Source organism: Loxodonta africana, chromosome 2, assembly GCF_030014295.1.
Source record: "Loxodonta africana isolate mLoxAfr1 chromosome 2, mLoxAfr1.hap2, whole genome shotgun sequence".
Lineage (NCBI taxonomy): Eukaryota > Metazoa > Chordata > Mammalia > Proboscidea > Elephantidae > Loxodonta > Loxodonta africana.
This window is the reverse complement of record NC_087343.1, coordinates 75,885,089-75,905,539: the sequence shown is the minus strand read 5'-3', so window position 1 is coordinate 75,905,539 and position 20,451 is coordinate 75,885,089. Positions and strand designations below refer to the sequence as shown.

The window sequence follows — 20,451 nt, the reverse complement described above, 5'->3', positions numbered from 1 at the left end:
AACAAATTATGGATAGCACTTTGAAGAATGGTAATTCCAGAACACTTAATTGTGCTCATGAGGAACCTATATATAGGTCAAGAAGTAGTTGTTGGGTCAGAATAAGGGGATACTGCATAGCTTAAAGTCAGGAAAAGTGTGCATCAGGGTTGTATCCTTTCACCACACCTATTCAATCTGTATGCTGAGCAAATAATTTGAGAAGCTGGACTATATGAAGAACAGGGAATCATGACTGAAGGAAGACTCATTTACAACCTGCATTATGCAGATGACACAACCTTACTTGCTGAAAGTGAAGACTTGAAACACTCACTGATGAAGATCAAAGACCACAGCCTTCAGTATGGATCACACCTCAACATAAAAAAAAAAAAAAAAAATCCTCACAACTGGACCAATAAACAGCAACATAATAAATGGAAAAAAAGATTGAGGTTGTCAAAGATTTCATTTTACTTGGATCCACAATCAACAGCCATGGAAGCAGCAATCAAGAAATCAAAAGATGCATTGCATTGGGCAAATCTGCTGCAAATGACCTCTTTAAAGTGTTGAAAAGCAAAGACGTCACCTTGAGGACTAATGTGTGCCTGACCCAAGCCATGGTATTTTCAATCGCATCATATGCTTTTGAAAGCTGGACAATGAATAAGGAAGACTGGAGAAGAATTGACACCTCTGAGTTGTGGTGTTGGCAAAGAATATGGATTGCCAAAAGAATGAACAAATCTGTCTTGGAAAAAGTACAACCGGAATGCTCCTTAGAAGGACGTGGAGGCTGTGTCTTACATACTTTGGACATGTTGTCAGCATCAGTCCCTGGAGAAGGACATCATGCTTGATAAAGTACAGGGTCAGTGGAAAAGCGGAAGACCTTTAATGAGATGTACCGACACAGTGGCTGCAACAACGGACTCAACCATAAAAATGATTGCGAGCACGGCGCAGGACCATGCAGTGTTTTGTTCTGTGGTACACAGGGTTGCTATGAGTTGGAACCCACTCAACAGCACCTAACAACAACAACAACAACCATCTGCTCTTTTTAAATTTTAAAGGTGATTGCTTTAAAACATACCTTACACTGGTATGTTCTCACTAACATTAACAACAAAGTCCTATTCCGAAATGGGATTATATCCACAGGCATAGAAATTCAGGATTCACAACACATATTTTGGAGGGAGACACAATTTAATCCATAACATTCCACTCTTTGGCCTCCCGAAAATTAATGTCCTTAGTATAGTGTCTTTGAAGAGATTCTCCTTCACCTCCAATGAGACATAATGCAGTATGATGGGAAGGACTAGTAATCTGGATTTTAATCTCAGTTCCACTTCAATTTAGTTATGCCAACTTGAAGAAGTAATTTTCTCCACCTTAAAAGATGAGGGATTACTCCTACTCTAAAATTTGAGTCTACGAACAATCCTTGCCTCAGAACAACAATGAAGTTAAAGTAAGCACCTCAGTTTTCGAAGTAGCGCTCAAGGACGAGTGCAGTATTCTTGGCAGATGTATGCAAAGGCTTTGAACATCACTTTGGGCCTTCAGAAACAAAAGGCACAACTGAGGTGGGTTCATTGTGTATGTCTCTTTAGCACATCAGTGACCAGATATGGTGACACTCACCAGATACTATATTTCAAACCATTAAGTGATGAACCCACAGGAACCGGAGGAAGCTTTGTCCTGTTCCTGACACATTTATTTTTACAACAAAATAAGGCATCCAAAGAGAGAAAACATCTTTAACAAAGGAGATGAACTACAGGAACAAATATTTATGACCCACAGAGAGAACGTGGCAATACAGAGGCACTTATTTTTACTGGCACTTATTTTGAAAAGCACAAGTCTTGCTTGTGACCAAAGCAGTAATCATTTAAATTGGGCTTACTTATCAGTTCTGAAAGCTAAATTCCAGTTCTGTTTGTGTTTCTGAGAAAATAAAACAAACATCATCCCAGGAAGTTTTTTAGGAACCTTTTTATTTCTTATTTTTGAGAAAATTTGACCCGACTGAACCTTGATGAAAATTTTAAATCAATATACAGATATACACGGGCACTATTATTTTGCAGCTGGAAAAATGAGGAATCAAGTGCCTTACACAGAGTCACTGATATAAATAGTAGAAGCAGTGAGAAAATCCTGGGCTCTTTCCCAACATGGTACAATAGGTTTTGCGGATTTGAACTGCCGACCCCTTGGTTAGCAGCCGTAGCACTTAACCACTACGCCACCAGGGTTTCCAGTAGGGTTTCAGATCTCCCAAATTAAGCAAAGGTATAATTTGCAAGGAACTGCTCCCCTGAAAATCAGTCAGTCAGAGTTGGCCATACTCATAGCCGGATGTGAAATTCATTCCTGATAGTGCTTGCAGGGCTCCACTCTAGTACAGGAAGCTGGACTGGGAAACAGGTCCACATTCCTTCAAGGATACTCGGCACTTTACACAGGCAAAGCCTCGTTTCTAAGGGAGCTGAGTTTTCTGCATGCTTGTATCTCGGCTGCTCACAGTGGCACACTTATTAACTTCTCAGATCAGCATGCCAGCATTTAATAAACTTGGAGATTTAGGGAGAAGACCAACTGTCAGGATAATGTCCACTGAAGATGAGATGCCTGATTTCTTAGGAAGCCAATGACTGACTAGAAGCAGGGGTCTCTCCACTTCGGTGGTTTGAAACTAGGGTTACTCAGCCAACAGGGACTGACTGAGTGGCTGGAAAGTCCGAAGGTTGAATGTTCTCTTGTTTACCAGCACCATGTGGGATGTCCTGCCCCTGGGGGCGTGGCACAGCATAGCATCCAAAGTGTGCGTGGTGACCCGGCCAGATATGTGCAGTTTTGCATAGATCTCATCGAACGTGGCCCGAAGGCTGGGGATATCCTTCACTTTTTCCCTCACTGCGGCTAGCTGGAAAAAAGCAAGAAGGACAGATCATTACATCTCTCTGAGATTCTTCCTCATTCTTTGCTCCTGTTCTCATCCTCCAAAAAGCAGAGCTATACCTATATAAAAATGTATAGTGTACACCCAAAGTGGTGAAAATGAGGGTACTGGGGGACACAGATATTCCACAAGCTACATACAAAATTCAAAATCAGCACTTGAAAATCATACCTAATATTATATAAAATGAAGGTTAGATTAACAATACAATGAATTGCACCAAGGGAAAGGGGTCAAATAGCAATGGAATCCATTTGGCAGTGGTCAGGTGAAAGGTATTTGGAATTCATTCTAGAAGTCACTGGAGGGTTTAAAGCAAGACACGATCTGATTTAGTTTAAAAGCTGTATAGAGATTGGAGTGGAGGGGGACAGGAAGGTGGAGATTAATCAGGAGGCCCCCACTGTGGCTCAGAAGAGAGATGATGCTGGTTTAGTTTGGGAAAAGGATAGTAAAGATGGAGAAACAGATGTATGTGAGGTATACTTTGGGGGTTAAGCTGAAAGGATTTACCATGTAAGTGGTGAAGGAAAGGGAGGAGCCAAAGATAGCTTCCCAATTTGGGCTTTAATATCTTGGCAATGGGTGATATCCTTTACTGACACGGGGAAGACAAGGCGGACCAGATCTGGAGGGGAAAAATCAAGAGTTCTGTTTTGGACATGACTGAGATGCCTGAGAAACACCTATGTGGACATGACAGGAACACTGCGGAATATACAAGTCTGGGGCATGGAGAAGAGGTCTATACCAGGGTATAAAGATTAGAATCATAAGCACATGAGTGCTACTCATTTGTACAAAAATGGGAAAGCTCAAAATCAGGATGTGAAGCTACTTTCTGAAAAAAGCCAACATTTTGCTTAGTTCAATCTTTGTCATGAATCCAACATAACATTTCTTGATGAGAATTTAATTGGGATCAAGATTCCTAACAAACTCTTTGGTCTATGTTCATCTTCTAAATATATCATAATCCTATTTGCTACCTGAACATCTTCTTTTCCAATGACAATTCCCCACTGACCCTGCAGATAATAGGCTTAAGTACCTCTTTTGAAAAGCACAAGCCTTGCCTGTCACCAAAGCAGTAATCACTTACATTTGGCTTACTTGTCAGTTCTGAAGGCTAAATTCTAGTTTTGTTTGTATTGCTGAGAAAATAAAGCATTATTCTGAGACCCCTCAGCGAACAGCTTGATGAGTCACATAACTCCATCAGCTTTTGAACTAGTTCTAAATATGTGTACATGAGATTATATGAGGCGCGTTCTTTTTTTTTATAAAGCTCTGCATTTTACAAATACATACATGTATCTACAATACATAATGTTCCACTGCTATTCATAAAGTTTTCAGTGGCTAATTCTTTTCAGAAGTAGACGGCCAGGTCCTTCTTCCTAGTCTGTCCTAGTCTGGAAGCTCAGCTGAAACCTGTCCTCCATGTGTGACTCTGCTGGTATCTAAATACCAGTGGCATAGCTTCCAGCATCACAGCAACAGGCAAGCCCCTGCAGTATGACAAACTGACAGAGATGTGGGGATTACATCTCAGCATAAAGAAAACAAAATCCTCACAATTGGACCAATAAGCAACATCATGATAAACGGAGAAAAGCTTGCAGTTGTCAAGGGTTTCATTTTACTTGGATCCATAATTAACACCCATGGAAGCAGCTATCAAGAAATCAAAAGACACATTGAACTGGGCAAATCTGCTGCAAAGGACCTCTTTAAGGTGTTGAAAAGCAAAGATATCACCTTGAAAACTAAGGTACGCCTGACTCAAACCATGGTATTTTCAATTTCATCATACGCATGTGAAAGCTGGACAATGAATAAGTAAGACTGAAAAAGGACTGACACCTTTGAATTGTGGTGTTGGCGAAGAATATTGAATATACCACGGACTGCCAAAAGAACGAACAAATCTCTCTTGGAGGAAGTGAACCAGAATGCTCCTTAGAAGCAAGGATAGTGAGACTGTGTCTTACACTTTGGACATGTTGTCAGGAAGGATCAGCCCCTGGAGAAGGGCATCATGCTTGGTAAAGCACAGGGTCAGTGGAAAAAGAGGAAGACCCTCAACGAGGTGGACTGACACTGTGGCTGCAACAACGGGCTCAAACATAACAATGATCGTAAGGATGGCGCAGGACCAGGCAGTGTTTCCTTCTGTCGTGCCTAGGGTCGCTATGAGTCGGAACCGACTCGACAGCGGCTAACAACAACATACAATATACATATGTATACATAAGAACATTTACAAATATAGTGTTATTAAAAATGAGCTATGTGTAGAGATTAGACTATAAACTATCTATCATATAATCCAAAAACCATTGCCATCAAGTCAATTCCATCTTATAGCAACCCTATAGGACAGAGGAGAGCTGCCACATAAGGCTTCCAAGGCTATAATCTTTATGGAAGCAAACTGCCACATCTTTCTCCCATGGAGCTGCTGGTGGGTTTGAACTGCTGATCTTTCAGTTAGTAGCTGAGTGTTTAATCACTGCACCAGGGCTCCTTAAACTATCACATAAAAAACCAAACCCATTGTCATCGATTCGATTCCGACTCATAGCGACCCTGTAAGACAGAGTAGAACTGCCCTACAGGGCCTCCAAGGAGCGGCTGGTGTAGTCAAGCTGCTGAGCTTTTGGTTAGCAGCCAAGTTCTTGGACACTGCACCACGAGGACTCTAAACTATCATACAGGTGATATTAAAAGTAGGGTATTAAAAAGAATTGCCTATTTAGTGCTCATGTTCAAGGTGAAATGACTTAAGGTGCAGCATACAGCTTCCAAAAGAAGCAAAGCAAACGTGCCAAGTGGGAGGTAAACTGATCTAACTGTATCTACTGCCTCAGTTCTCGTATGCCACTAGAGAAATATTAAAGGGAACCATTCCACAATTTAAGTAGAAAAGAAATTGTAACACATTTGTTTGTTAGTTTAAAAAATAAATTAATGAAGAAATAGTGAATATTTTAGTGGATTCAGTAACAGCACTGCAGCACATCAACAATTCTTTTCAATATTCCTCTGGTGGTATAACAGCACCTACACAATAATTTATAGTCTAATCTCCACATTGAGCACATTTTTAATAACACTATATTTGTAAATATTTGTACATATAAGTATGCATATTGTATATACATGTATGTATTTGTAAAATGCAGAGCTTATAAAAATAGAACACTCCTCATGCAATCTCACATACATGTGTTCAGAACAAGCTCCAAGCTCCTGGAATTATGTGACTCATCAAGATGTTCCCTGAGGGGTCCCACTATAACCAGGGAAACAACACTGAACTAGAGGGTGACTTTTCTAAGAAAAATCAGTCTTATAGGCTTTAGGGGAAAAATCAAATTAGAAAAAGAAAATAGATTTTTTCAATGGTTTATGCGGATTCTTTAGTCATACAAACGCATGACAGCATACTGACGGGCCAGGTCTCAGGAATGATTAGCATCAGTGCTGTTGGGAACATTTAAGCTCTGTCAGTATGACATGTACACATATGTAACTGTGTGCTTTAAAACCTGTTAATACTTCCAGTTCCCTTAAGCCCAAACCCAAACGCACTGCTGTTGAGTCGATTCCGACTCATAGCAACCCTTTCAAAATACACTCCAAAAGAATTTGGGTCGGTCACAACCTACAGAGCTTTCAAATAGAAAGAAGCTATAAATTTAATCATAACCAGAGTTAGTCAGTTTCCTTACAAATTCCTTTTGACAGCAGGAAGAAACCTATGGGTGGAAGTGAGGAAATGGGACAGGGCCATGAAAGCCTTATTGTGGCAGAGGAGGAGAAAGAAGCCACCTGTTCCCTATTGCCAATCCTGCTGTCTCAGATGTCAGTCTGGACCAGTACTAGAAAACGCAAGGGAACGAAGATCAACTGACAGGTCGCTTAGTCAAAATAACAATACCAGCATTATTACCAATAATATGATCGTTGTAAATAATCTATGATTTCTTTACAGCTCTTTCTTTCTTTAAGGAACCCTGGTGGCAAAATGGTTAAGTGCTCAGCTGCTAACTAAAAGGTCTGTGGTTCAAACCCACCAGCAGCTCAAACCCACCAACAGCTCCACAGAAGAAAAGACCCGACAATTTGCTCCTGTAAAGATTACAGCCTAGGAAACCCTATGAGGCAGTTCTGCTCTGTGATATAGGGTCACTGAGTCAGAATTGACTCGATGGCACACAACAACAAAGAAATGTACAAATTACTATTATTTCAAATGACTTGGAATGATTCCTTTCGTAAGGTTAAGTCATCAGTGTGGCATTTGTTTCATTTCGCTTTCAATTTTTAGCAATTGCCTTTTTCTCTTTATTTTTATTTAATTTTGTTTTATAACTCTGTAAAGCCTTTACACGGTTCCAAAGTCAAATACACAAACAAGGTACATTCACAGAAATAGCTTCCATCACTCACCCCTCAATCTCTTACAAATAATTGTTTCTATTAAGTTTTGATTTAAAACACACACATACACACATATGTATGCATTATACCCCTTCTTAAAGCATACCATACACACTGTTTTGCATCTTGCTCTTTTCACTTAATAACATATTGTACTAATCCATGGATATAGTGATCCATACCACTGTATGTAGGTATTCCTCATTTCTTTTTACAGCTACATAGCAGCCCTTTGTGTAGATGTACCCTAGGTTTTTCAATTGGTCCTCTATGGATAGAAATTGAGGTTGCTTCCAGGCCTTTGATATTGCAAATGATCTGCAACAAATATCCTTGTACAGACAATATCCTATATTTTTCCCAGTGTATACTTGAAATATATTCTGAGAAATGGGTTGGTTAAGTCAAAAGGTAAATACATTTGTAACAGGGCTTCAAACCAGTTCGTTCCAGTTCAAACCCCTGCTGGGAATTTGCATTTTCACCCCAGATATACTGAATCAGAATCTACAGTTTAACAAGATCCCTAGGTGATTCTTTTGCGAAATAAATTTTGAAAACCACTGCTCTACTAGTGGTTCTCAGAACTGGTCCCTGAGCAGCAGCATTAGCATCAACCAGGAACTTATTAAAAATGCAAATTCTCAGCAGGGGTTTGAATCAGAACCGACCAGTCCAAAACCCTGATTTGTAGTTTTCCTAGATATTGCTGAGTGCCTCTCCACAGGGGCTGTACCAATCTACGTTCCCCCTACAGCACAGGATGTAGTGCCCGTTCCCTAGGGCCTCGCCAACAGAATGCTGTCAAACTTCAGATTTCTGCTAATCTAAGGTATGAGAAATGGCATCACAGGGTAGTTGTAGTTTGCATTTTTCTCAATATTAGCAAGGTTGAGCATCTTTTAAAATGTTTAAGAGCCATTCACATTTCTTTTTTTTAGTGAACTCTGACCAGGTCTCTTGCCCATTTTTCTTTAGGGTTGTTGAGTGATTTCTGCAGCAATTGCATACTCACCACTTCTTCTGAAAACTCTTGTTTTTTCACAAAGCTTGATAAATTTCCTTTTGCAGCATCCTTTAGTATCTCCATCAGGGTTTCCAACATATTTGAGTGGATATGGATGATAATCTGAATAAAAGAAAAAATTATCAAATACAGTACCGAGCCAGTATTTTCACTGTTGAGAAATGTACCATTAGACACGTTGATGCTATTTCTTAATTCACAGGCTTGGACAAGTTCAAAAGATGCCTTGAATGTATGTCCATCAGCCAAAACTTGCTTTCTAACTTAAAAACTTGCTTAAGAACTAAATGAGAGGAAGCAGGGTAAAAGAGAAAGAGCATGACTTTGGAAAATGGCAGACTTGGGCTAGAATCCCAGCACTGCAACTACCAGCCACAGGACTGCACCAGATACTTAACCTCTGATTTCTAATTTCCTCAGCTGTAAAATGGGGAAAAGACCTATGGATTCCATATTTTAGGTAATTATGAACATTAAATAAAACACCAACACACACAGGAGGTAGCCAGTAGACATTCACATTAGGTCTTCCTCCCCATCCCCTCTAGATTTGGTGGATAAGACAATCAGACAATCTCATAAGATTGGCTGTGGGGCAAATAGTACCTTAAAATTTTTTTGGGGGGGTGCTATGGGTTAGGAAATTGCAGACCACGGGTTACTGCTGGCATAAAGTGGAAGCCAGCTGAAGTCTTCAAAAGGCACTCCTATCTGCACTATGTGTATTCAGAAACTTTCAAAACTGGATACTGTACTTTGCTTTTGAAAATGATACCACTAAACACTTTCCACCAGATAGGCACAACTAACCCAAGAAAAAAGCAACGTATCTCCCTCCTGATTAACAACCTTCACTATTAAAATTTGAAAAATACAAAAAAGGTTTAAAGAAAATAACTACAAAAATGACAATAATTCAGAGCTCACCAACCCATGTTAACTGCTGTTTATAATTTGAAAAATTATCTTCAAAATATATTATTTTTTCTCAAAATTTGACCCTTTTGGCCAATATAATGAACATTTTCTTATACATTTCAGGAAAAAAGCCTCATTTTTAATGTATGCATAAATTCATATGAAAATATACCGGACTTTATTATATCAATCAACGTGTACATTTTAACAACTGACTAGCTTCTTATATACTTGATTTCCAGAAATGAAATTATTCAGTCGGAGGGTATAAACAACCTGAACTTGGTTGGGCAGTGGTCTGTTCCCTTGAGGGCAAAGACAAGTCAGCCATGTTGACTGCTGTATCTCCAGTGCCTGGCACCCAGTATGCACTCAATAAATAGTAAGAAGGGGAGGATGAGGCCCCCAGCAATTTATAAGGATAAAGCTCCTGGAGCCCCATGCCAGAAACTGTTAGTGATGTGCTCCCAGAAGATTTCAACTTTTCTTCGTAAGTTTTCCCAACTTCTCTCCCTGTCTCCAGCAACCACCTGATTCGGAAGGGATTTCAAGATTAAGGTTCAATACCTGGAAGTACACTGATGAAGGGCAATATAGGTGAGGCACTCACTGGTGGAGGGCAAAAGAGAATGTTTATAAAGCTAAGGGCTTGCCTCAAGTCTCAGGGTGTGGTTAAGGAATGCCAAAGCAGGGCAGAGCACATTGCTTTTATATCGCAAATTTTCAAACAAAAGGGTGGGAAAACTGAATTATCAAGGAGCAGGGGAAAAGGTGGTAGGAAAAACTATTTAAAGAACACATACTTCCTGCCCCCCTGATCTTCTGACCCCTCAGGAAATGAGGACAGGTCACTGCGTACCTTTTGATCAAAGGAAGGAACAGAGGCCCTGAACATGTAGAAATCTGCATTTCTTGTTTATTTTATGAGTTTGCTATATTTGAATTGGAATATCATAGTGTGGTAGGGTGGCTGGATGGTGCCAACAGTTAAGCACTTGACTACCAGCCAAAAGGTTCATGGTTAGAACCTACTCAGAGGTGCCTAGGAAGGCTTGGTGATCTGTTTCCAAAAAGTCACAGCCTTGAGAACCCTATGGAGTAGTTCTCCTCAGCATACATGGGGTCACCATGAGTCGGAACAGGCTTGATGGCAACTAACAACAACATCATAGTAGAGACTGACAGCTGCCTAACCAATGTCCATTCTCCCATTCTCTTTTGATATCGGAACTTCCTAAAGTTAACTGATGCTGTCATGTGATGTGCAGAACTTAATGACTGTATGCCCCAGGTTTCTGTGCAACTAGGTAGAGAGGTGTGATCATGGGACTAAGTTCTGGCTAACAACATATAAGGGCAAGTTGTTGGTTCAGGGATTTGGGAAAGCATCTTGAAAAGGGACCAACTTTTTTATCCTCCCCCATTCTTTCTACTTCTTGCTGGAACAGAGATGTAATAGATGGAAGTCATGTGCTTAGGATGGTAGAGTGGAAACACAGAAGGAGGCTGTGTCCTGAAGACAGCTTGGAAAGCCACACCAAACCCGGACTGGTCTGTGATATAAAAGCAATGTTGACACTACCTCTGGTTGTCTACACAGAAGAAAAGTAAAGCCTCTAATTTGTACAGGCTCTTTCTTTCTTTCTTTTTGAGCCTATGTTGCTCCCAACTAAATGCAATTAACTTATACATACGGGTGAGACACTGCCATAAAGGGATTTATATGAAATAAGTCTTTGTCTCCTTTCCTACCCAGGCAGCATACCAGACTTCCCAGCAGGAACTAGAGCTTTATAGTAACCTTAGTGAGTAGGAGAAAGGGGCATTAAAATATTCACCTGTGTTAACAAATAAATAAGAAAATAAATAAAAAATAACTACTTGTCAATCCCCCTGAAAGAGCAAGGTAAATTCAATTCCAAAATGGGTCTCCATTTGGAGACGTGCCCGATTTCCACAGAAATGATAAAAATTCATATAGAATCAGTGGAAATCTACCCATGTTGGTCTCTGATACTCCCAGACATATTTAAAAGTAGAATTTAAAAGTAAACTTTGATACTGAGCAGCACTGCTAAAGACGGACTATAGTTCTTTCTTTCAAGACTGATAGGTTTAAATTCAGATCGAAAGGGCAGAGTAGATACGTGTGTGTCACGGTGAGATCATCTGCTAAATCAAGGCAGTACGAAGCAAGTTATTAGCTGGGAAAATGAGAAACCAGACCCTCTGAGTCACATTGGCAGCAAGAACAATTTAGATGAAAAGAAAATTAAGTAGAGGGAGAAAATTAAGTAAGTTCAAATTCCAGTTGGCAGCAGCTAAAGATTTTAGCATAAGGCGTTCATTTTTAAAGTAGATCAGAAAAAAGGAAAAAAAAAACTTCATTATTTTCTGCTAATACTCAGTGAACAGACTGCTTGCCTCTTTCTCAGATTTCCATTTCTTAATAATTATCAAACTGCCTTTAGGATTCCAAGGGGATGACTCAGCCTTGGAGAAGCTAGGTTACATTAAATCACTTAAAAAAAAATTGCTCTAATAACAGAGATCCAGAATCTGAAAGATTATTAAACTTGAGAATGGCAACCATGTCTTTCTCATCATCCTGGAGGGAGATGAAATAGGGTTATATTTAAATATGACAAATTTAGATCGGAAAATTGGAAGAATTTCCGGAGTGAGAATTTTTAAACAATAAAACTATAAGTTTCTTGACGGTGGATAATTCTGTGACCCAACTCAGGGAGAAGCTGATTCATATTCAGGATCAACACAAGGTCCTATGTGGTCCTTGCCCAAAACATGCCCATTCTGATATGTTTATTCCCTGACTCTCCTTTCCCGCCACTGCCTCACTCTCCCCACCATCTTGGGAATTCTCCTACTGTGAAGGGACACTTTCACTCTCAGCAGATTCATGTTTTATTTCTACACAGTGCTTCCTCGTTTGACAAAAATCACTACTAGATGCTTATAACAACTGTGAAAGATGGCAAGGATTTAAACAGACGAGGAATTTAAGTCTAAGGAAGTAGAACACATGCATTAAGGACAGATCATGTTTTCTGACATTCAGTCCTGCATTCTTTGCATTATTCAGGAAGAGCAGCTAGTCTCAGCCCTGTGCATCTCACCTCTGCACATCTGAAGTGGTGGGAAAACCCTAGGCTTAAGAGCCAAACAGATTTGTTTGTGTTAATAACCCAACTCTGCTCTTTAATTAGCTGTGAGAACATGGGTAAGTTACTTATCCTTTGAACCTTAGTTTTCCACAGCTACCATTTTTTTGGTTTACCATATGGAGAAATATCGTTCTGACACGGTCATATAACGTGAACTAACAAATGTAAAGAACCCACATCATACCTTATTAAATGTTCTAATTAAAATCCTGCCTATCTAATTCTCTTCAATTTTTCACCACAAATCCTCACTGATCCCCCTCGAGACCTCACTTCAAGTCTAGGAAAAGCAACTAATGATCCACATAAAACATCTCTCACCACATTCACTCATATTTCTTTCCTACATGACATGATGCACCACTTGGATAGCTTTAGCTTTAGTGGAAGAATCTCTTGCTAATCCTAGCAATTCCACTTCTGTCTAACCATAAAAGTGGTGCCAGCCACTCAGAGCAGACTGTGTTTATTAGGAAACAGAGACAAAGACAAAAGCCATTTGGTGTCTGCCGTAAGACCAGGCTTACCACTCTGTTCAGCTTACCAGTATCACTGGCTCAGCGACCTGAACTTCTGCACTCTGGGCCTTTGCCAGCCTGGGCCTCCCAGATCTCAGCTAGCTTGGGAATCGTTATGTGGACCCACCTCCTCTGATCTGCAGTGTCAGCAACTGAATTATGTCCTCCAAAAAATATGTGTATCAATTTGGCTGGGCCATGATTCCTGGTATTGCGTGATTTTCCTATATGTTGTAAATCCTGCCTCTATGAAGTTAATGAGGGAGGATGCCCAGCAGTTGTGTTAGTGAGGCAGGACTCAAGAATGGATTGTGTCTTGAGGCAATCTCTCCAGATATAAAAGAAAGAAGCAAGCAGAGAGACAGGGGGACCTCATACCACCAAGAAAGCAGTGCCAGGAGCAGAGTGCATCCTTTAGACCTGGGTTCCTGCTCAGAGAAGCTCCTAGTCTAGGGGAAGATTGACGAGAAAGACCTTCCTCCAGAGCCACCAGAGACAGCAAGGCTCCCTCTGGAGCTGATACCCTGAATTTGGACTTTTAGCCTACTTACTGTTAGAAAATTAACTTCGCTTTGTTAAAGCCATCCACTTGTGGTATTTCTGTTATAGCTGCACGAGATAACTAAGACGTGCAGTTTCTGCTTAATCCCATAGGCCGGCCTGGTTCCAGGTCCCCAGACTCAGAATAGTAGCTTTCTGCAGCAGGCTATGACAGGTAGGCTATCAGCCCTCTTGGATTTCCATACACTGGTGCTATTTCTTCCCTATCTTTTTCTGATGCTTCCTCTGCCTCTCCATTAATGTCTTCTACACTCATTCCTGGGTCCTCCTACTTCCCTTTCTTTGTGGCAGCCATCAGTTCATATCAGATCCATCCCAGGCTTTATATAGATGAGGTCTTAACTGACAGCTCTGACACTCACTTCCTGTCCAGGTTCATGCCCTTTATAAACTGCAAAATCCCTTTTGGATATTTTTCTAGTGTGAGTGTATAATAAAGTTTAATATTTTCCCTTCCAAACTATCTCTTCTTTTTTTTTGGTTCTCTGTTATCACTATTTCTACCTTCTGAGTTCCCCAGGCTCTTCTCATGTGGAAGGCAGTTTGAAAAGTCAATGTTAGGTCAAATATAAGGTATTCTGATCTCAGATTTCTTGGCTGACTTTGTTCTCCAAAGTTCACCTTTATTAAAGGCTTATCTAGCCCTTATCTTAAAAGTCTCTAGCTCTACACCCTTCTCTTTCATTGTCCTCTGGACACTGATCTGGGGGTGATATTTGAGGATACCCACTATGGGCAGAACTGAAAATCCTCATTATCTTCAAGTGTTACTACTGCTTTTCAGAACCTTGGAGTTATACCTAATTCCTATTCACTGGATTCTAGGATTTGTTACAAACAAATATTCCTTTTTATTTAACATACCTCATTTCAAATAATACTACAAGTGCTAGCAAACGTTCATTGAACACTGACTACATACCAGGTACTGTGCTAACTACTTTATATGTATTATTTTCTTTCAATTCTTACAACAAAAGAATAAGTACTATTTCTACTGCTGTTTGAGATAAAAGGAAACGGGGGTCCACAGAAGTTAAGCAACTTGCCTAAGGACACAGAGCTAGCAAGAGACGGTTAAAATTAACAGCTTACATTTAAAAGAACCCTCACCAAAACCAGTCCCCCAAAAATGCCCTTCCATCTCTGTCTCCATTACCTCTCACAGCCCTGTCCTTCAGAGCACTGTGCAAAGACAATTTCCTCCCTAAGCTCTGCTGTTTACTCCTGCTGACCAGCTCCGTCTTTCCCTTCATTCCCAATCTTGGAATACTGCATCAGCCGTGACCTGTTACCCTGGTTCACATCACACTGGTGTTTACACATTTCTGCTCTTTTGGAAGTGTTTTCTTTATCTTGACCCCCTGTCTGTTTCAGGAGACTCCAAGTTCCTGAAAGCGAGGGGCTTTTCTTCTGCACTCTCCAGAACACAGATGTACTTGGCATACAAGCAGAGCCTGAACTGGGGTTGGCTGAGTGGGGGCTGTGGTGACTTTAATGAAAAGACAGCCTGTTTCATTGGTCCAGGAAGGTGTAGGTGACTTGCTGCTCAAAAACTGGCAGCGGTAACAGGATATGCTTTGAACTCTATTACTGGAGTGGATCCTGTGACTCTGTGAGGAATTTTTTTGTTTTGTTTTTCTTTCAGTTTCAGGGATTAAGGTTTTGTATGTCTTATCTGTATGAGCGCAGCCTCCTTGCTGACCCAGACATTAAGGCCTCAAACAAGTGACACACATGTGGCTCAGATAAGCTCTCAGTCAATGGGGCAGATAGACCATGGCAAACTGGAAACATATTAAGAATAAAAATAGCTAAGGCTTCTTGAGAGCTTACCACGCTTCAGGCTCTATTTCATGCACCTGAGGTGTATTAACTCACTGATCACAATGACCTGTAAGTTAGGTACCACCAATGGCATACAATTAGCACACAGCTTTTTCTCAAGGTCCAGTAAAGAGACCGGAGAGTACACCTCATTCTCTCCCTTGTCTCTACATCTACAGCATTCTGCAGCTCTATTTAAACACTTACTCAACCATGTCTGGTATCTGAACATATCTACTTTTCCCACCAATTTATAAATCCTGGAAGAATGAGATGTGTTGACTCCACTCACAGGACCTACAATATAACTTTTACATAAAGTAGTTCAATGAACGATTGTCCGTTCAAACTAAATGAAGGCCTCGAGAGATCAGGTCAATGTACCCAGACAAAAAGTCTAAATACCATTTTATTACATTTCAAATCTTAGTTTAAACCATAAGAAAGTCACTTACATTTAAATTCATGCAGGTCATGGTTTCTGGCTTCATGATTTGAGAAAAAATGGACATAGCTTTTGCCACTTGGTTCTGGAAGGGAAAAAAAAATGTCATAGCCTAAATCATATATTACTCTGCTATTATAAGGATCCCTGAAAGAAGTCAAGAAATTCCTGTTCATGGGGCCCCAAGGGGTTGAAGTTCATAAAGAAAATCAAGTTTTTTGGGTACTCCAAAATGAACACTCCATAAAATGTTTCACCCAGCAGCACATAATTGAATGCTTTAACAATCTGCCTGAATCCAGTTTTTAAGATAAAGGCATAAAGTTGGTATTTCTCTTTCTCCCACTGGAATCAGCCCAAACAAACAAACCAAGAATGAGAAGCACGTTCGACATCACTAGAAACCTCAAGTCAGAGAAGAGGCAGTAGCACTGCCAAAACACTGGTGAGGGAGCATGTAAAGTATTTCACATTTTCTTAGGCCTCGCTTGGAAAAGGACAGCCCTGAGGAGGGGCCCTGCAAGAGAGGGCTGTTCCAGGGTTGCAGCTGTAACTCTGTCCTCCGTGTGGTAGGATCTCAGGGAAGTCCTCTCTTCTCTCTGGACCTCAGTTGCCTCAATCTGCCAGTGAGAGGGATAGGCTAAATGATCATTAATGCCTCTTTCAAATAAGAGTATTTGGGTCTAGCTAAGGGAAATATGATGGACTCCACTTCTAAAATGCAGCGATTCAGCAGTCCTGATTCATCTGAGGTGAATTCAGCTCTGGAGAGCATTCAAATTAAATTACTCTCCGAGAACATTAAATATTAAATTGATCATTTGCAATTTCCATTTTAGTTACTTGAGCAATTTCTCTCAGAGTGCTGATTAGAATCAATCTAACCCAGCCCCTTCTAAACAGAAATACATGTTAGGTCCTCAACCAGAGATGGAGGCGTACTTTGGAGGCAGAAGTGTGGATGTAGGCTGCCATGGCACCAAAGCCATTGGTCTCTTCGTGGGAACTTTTCCTTCAAGATACAGTCAGAAGGAAAAATAATAAAACTAAGAATGAATGAAAGTAGTAAACTCCTGCCCAGTCATGTGCACCCGAATCCTCACCTGATTCAGAGCTAATGCCACAGCGAAACACGAAGCTCTCCTGGGGAGAACGTCTCCTTTGATTAGGGCTTCTTCTCTTAATGTAGTGCAGATCTTGAAAGACTCAGGGCTATTCTGTGAGGAGACAGGATTGCTTAATGATGCCAAGAACCTTTTAGTTTAATAAACAGTCCTCAGTATTTCATATTTCCTTTAGCAAGAAATTCCCCAAGCCTATCTCAAGCCACTTAAGATTAAGCCCTAAAAGAGACTATTTGCAAATAGACCAGGTTATTTACATACTAGCAGCTAAAAATTTAAATTAACATTATTTTTAAAGTTCTGTCAATATTCTGCAGTTCTGGCAGTTTTCACCTGCAAATATAAAAGTTTCTTTGGTTTCTATACACAAGTACCATAATACGATGTGTAAAGAGTCAGCCTGCTTGTATATTCAAGAGTGCAGTAAAGCTCAGCAACACTAGGAAATGCTTCCTGGGGAAATTTCCAATCGAAAAATACCCATGTAACCCAAATACTTGAAAATATGAACACTAATTTGAACATAAGCTATGAATGAATTTCATGAAAAGAGAATCTTAAAAAAAAAATCCAAGAATATGACTGAAACACAAACCAGCAGGAGAGCAACGGTAAAACTGAATCCTCTTCCTTTAGACATGCTGAAGGTAGAGAAGCCTTATGAGAGCATCAGCTTTGCATCTTGGTTTTCATCTGTCATGACATGACTCACAATTCAAATTCTCAAAATAAAGTCTGAATTTGATGAGAGAGGACAGTTCTCGGGATTGGCTTGGAATCTGTGATGGCTGACCAACTCAATTCATCAACTACAGTCTCCACTGAGCAAAATAAGTTATTCTTGGGCACAACACAGGGGAGAAAAGTCCTTTAGCCCTTCCTACGCAACAGAATTAAATTCTTTCCACTTCCTTATACACTCAGGGAGGAGTGCTTAAGTAGATACACATCACTTCAGCCTTTGGGCCCCAGGCCAGAAAACTGGGCGTCACAGGCTCAATAACTGATGTTTAAGAGCTGTTTTGTTTGCTTTCTATTTCACAGAATCACAGCATGGTATAATTGGAAATTATGGTATAATTGTCCCAGAGGACAGCAAACTGTGATCCTGAGGCCACATTCAGCCTGTGGCTGTAAATGGTTTTTACATTTTTTTTTTATTATTAACTTTTATTGAGCTTCAAGTGAACATTTACAAATCAAGTCAGACTGTCACATGTAAGTTTATATACATCTTACTCCGTACTCCCACTTGCTCTCCCCCTAATGAGTCAGCCCTTCCAGTCTCTCCTTTCATGACAATTTTGCCAGCTTCCAACTCTCTCTATCCTCCCATCCCCCCTCCAGACAGGAGATGCCAACACAGTCTCAAGTGTCCACCTGATATAATTAGCTCACTCTTCATCAGCATCTCTCTCCTACCCACTGTCCAGTCCCTTTCATGTCTGAAGAGTTGTCTTCGGGAATGGTTCCTGTCCTGGACCAACAGAAGGTTTGGGGACCATGACCGCCGGGATTCCTCTACTCACAGTCAGACCATTAAGTATGGTCTTTTTATGAGAATTTGGGGTCTGCATCCCACTGATCTCCTGCTCCCTCAGGAGTTCTCTATTGTGCTCCCTGTCAGGGCAGTCATCGACTGTGGCCGGGTACCAACTAGTTCTTCTGGTCTCAGGATGATGTAGGTCTCTGGTTCATGTGGCCCTTTCTGTCTCTTGGGCTCTTGGTTGTCGTGTAACTTTGGTGTTCTTCATTCTCCTTTGCTCCAGGTGGGTTGAGACCAATTGATGCATCTTAGATGGCTGCTTGTTAGCATTTAAGACCCCAGATGCCACATTTCAAAGTGGGATGCAGAATGTTTTCATAATAGAATTATTTTGCCAGTTGAGTTAGAAGTCCCCTTAAACCATGGTCCCCAAACCCCCACCCTTGCTCCGCTGACCTTTGAAGCATTCATTTTATCCCGGAAACTTCTTTGCTTTTGGTCCAGTCCACTTGAGCTGACCTTCCATGTATTGAGTGTTGTCCTTCCCTTCACCTAAAGCAGTTCTTATCTACTAATTAATCAGTAAAAAACCCTCTCCCACCCTCCCTCCCTTCCCCCCTCGTAACCACAAAAGTATGTGGGGTTTTACATTTTTAAAGGCTTATAAAAATGAAAACAAAGAAGAATATGTGACAGAGACCCTATATGGCAGAGACCATGTGTGGCATCCAAAGCTTAACATATTCACTATCTGGCCCTTCACAGAAAAAGTTTGCTGACCCAAACTCAAGCCCATCATTCCACAAATGAGTAACCTTAGATAAGTGACCAGTTCAAAACTATATAAACCAGTTAATGCTAAAGTTGAGACTAGACCCCAAGTTTCCCAATTTCTGGTTCAGTTTTCTTTCCACTGTAACCCATTAAGTCATGGTCTCAAGCAAATAGCAAATAACTCATTTTAATGTAACAAACATGTATTGAAGATCTACTGTGTATGGGGTACTGTGTTAGGTGCTTGGATACAAAGATGCTTCAAGGAGCTAACACTCTAACAGAGGGGGATGAAAAGTACATCTACTTAGCACAACATCAGGCAGTGTTGTAAGTACCCTGAATGTGACACCAATACAGCACAATCAAGGGATATCTGGGGCAGAGAGAGGTCGCTTCCAGTTTAGATGATCATAGAAAACTTCACAGATGAGTATGAGGTGGCCCTCTAGTTTGCCACTGAAGGATGGTAAGATTACCATGGGGTGAGGACAACAGTGAAGACTGGTCTAGCAGAGTCCAGCATTAGCTCTGTAGCAAGACAACTCTAAAGTAGGGCTCAAACACCAAGAGGCTGTCTCTTGTCCTTATCTATATTTCCAGCTTTTCCCATGATAAAACTGTCTGACATAGCTAACTTAAGTTTTATAAAAATGAATACATTTAAAATTAGAATGTTTGCACCAGTTGGAAAGCAGACCTCAGAGTAACTGATCCTCTCTCAAACACTACCCACAAAAGCTCTGAAAGTTAAGGGCAGAGAGTCTTACCAGTTTGTAGCAAATTGCAAAAGCAAGGATATAGGTATCTTTGCTGAATTTCACATCTTGATTTTTCATTTCTATCAGTACTTCCAACGCACCTGCCAAAAGTCAGGAGTGGGCCAGCAGTGTTAAATGTGTCAGAGCAAGTTCAGACTCCTCTATTGTAGGCCCCAGAGCTCTAATCTGTTTAGCAGCATTAGCTGAAAAGTATATTTCAGCACAATAAAAGCTATTTGTCAAAGTCATTTAGCCAAAAAACCAAAAACCAAACCCAGTGCTGTTGAGTCGATTCAGACTCACAGCGACCCTATAGGACAGACTAGAACTGCCCCACACAGTTTCCAAGGAGTGCCTGGTGGATTTGAACTGCCAGCCCTTTGGTTAGTAGCTGTAGCACTTAACCGCTAT

The 20,451-nt window shown here is 40.6% G+C and overlaps 1 protein-coding gene across 1 annotated transcript in view; it reads right to left on the bottom strand.

Annotated features, from left to right (window-relative positions):
- Positions 1–1,721: 1,721 nt before the first annotated feature.
- PTCD2 (pentatricopeptide repeat domain 2) overlaps positions 1,722–20,451 on the bottom strand; it is a 34,042-nt gene continuing 15,312 nt past the window's right edge. The window contains exons 6-10 of the mRNA XM_064272968.1: positions 20,050–20,141; positions 16,999–17,112; positions 15,906–15,980; positions 8,430–8,543; positions 1,722–2,929 (exon numbers count right to left, since the gene is read on the bottom strand). Coding sequence (XP_064129038.1) covers positions 2,705–2,929; positions 8,430–8,543; positions 15,906–15,980; positions 16,999–17,112; positions 20,050–20,141 — 620 coding nt within the window. The 3' untranslated portion in view covers positions 1,722–2,704. The remainder of the gene's footprint in view (positions 2,930–8,429; positions 8,544–15,905; positions 15,981–16,998; positions 17,113–20,049; positions 20,142–20,451) is intronic.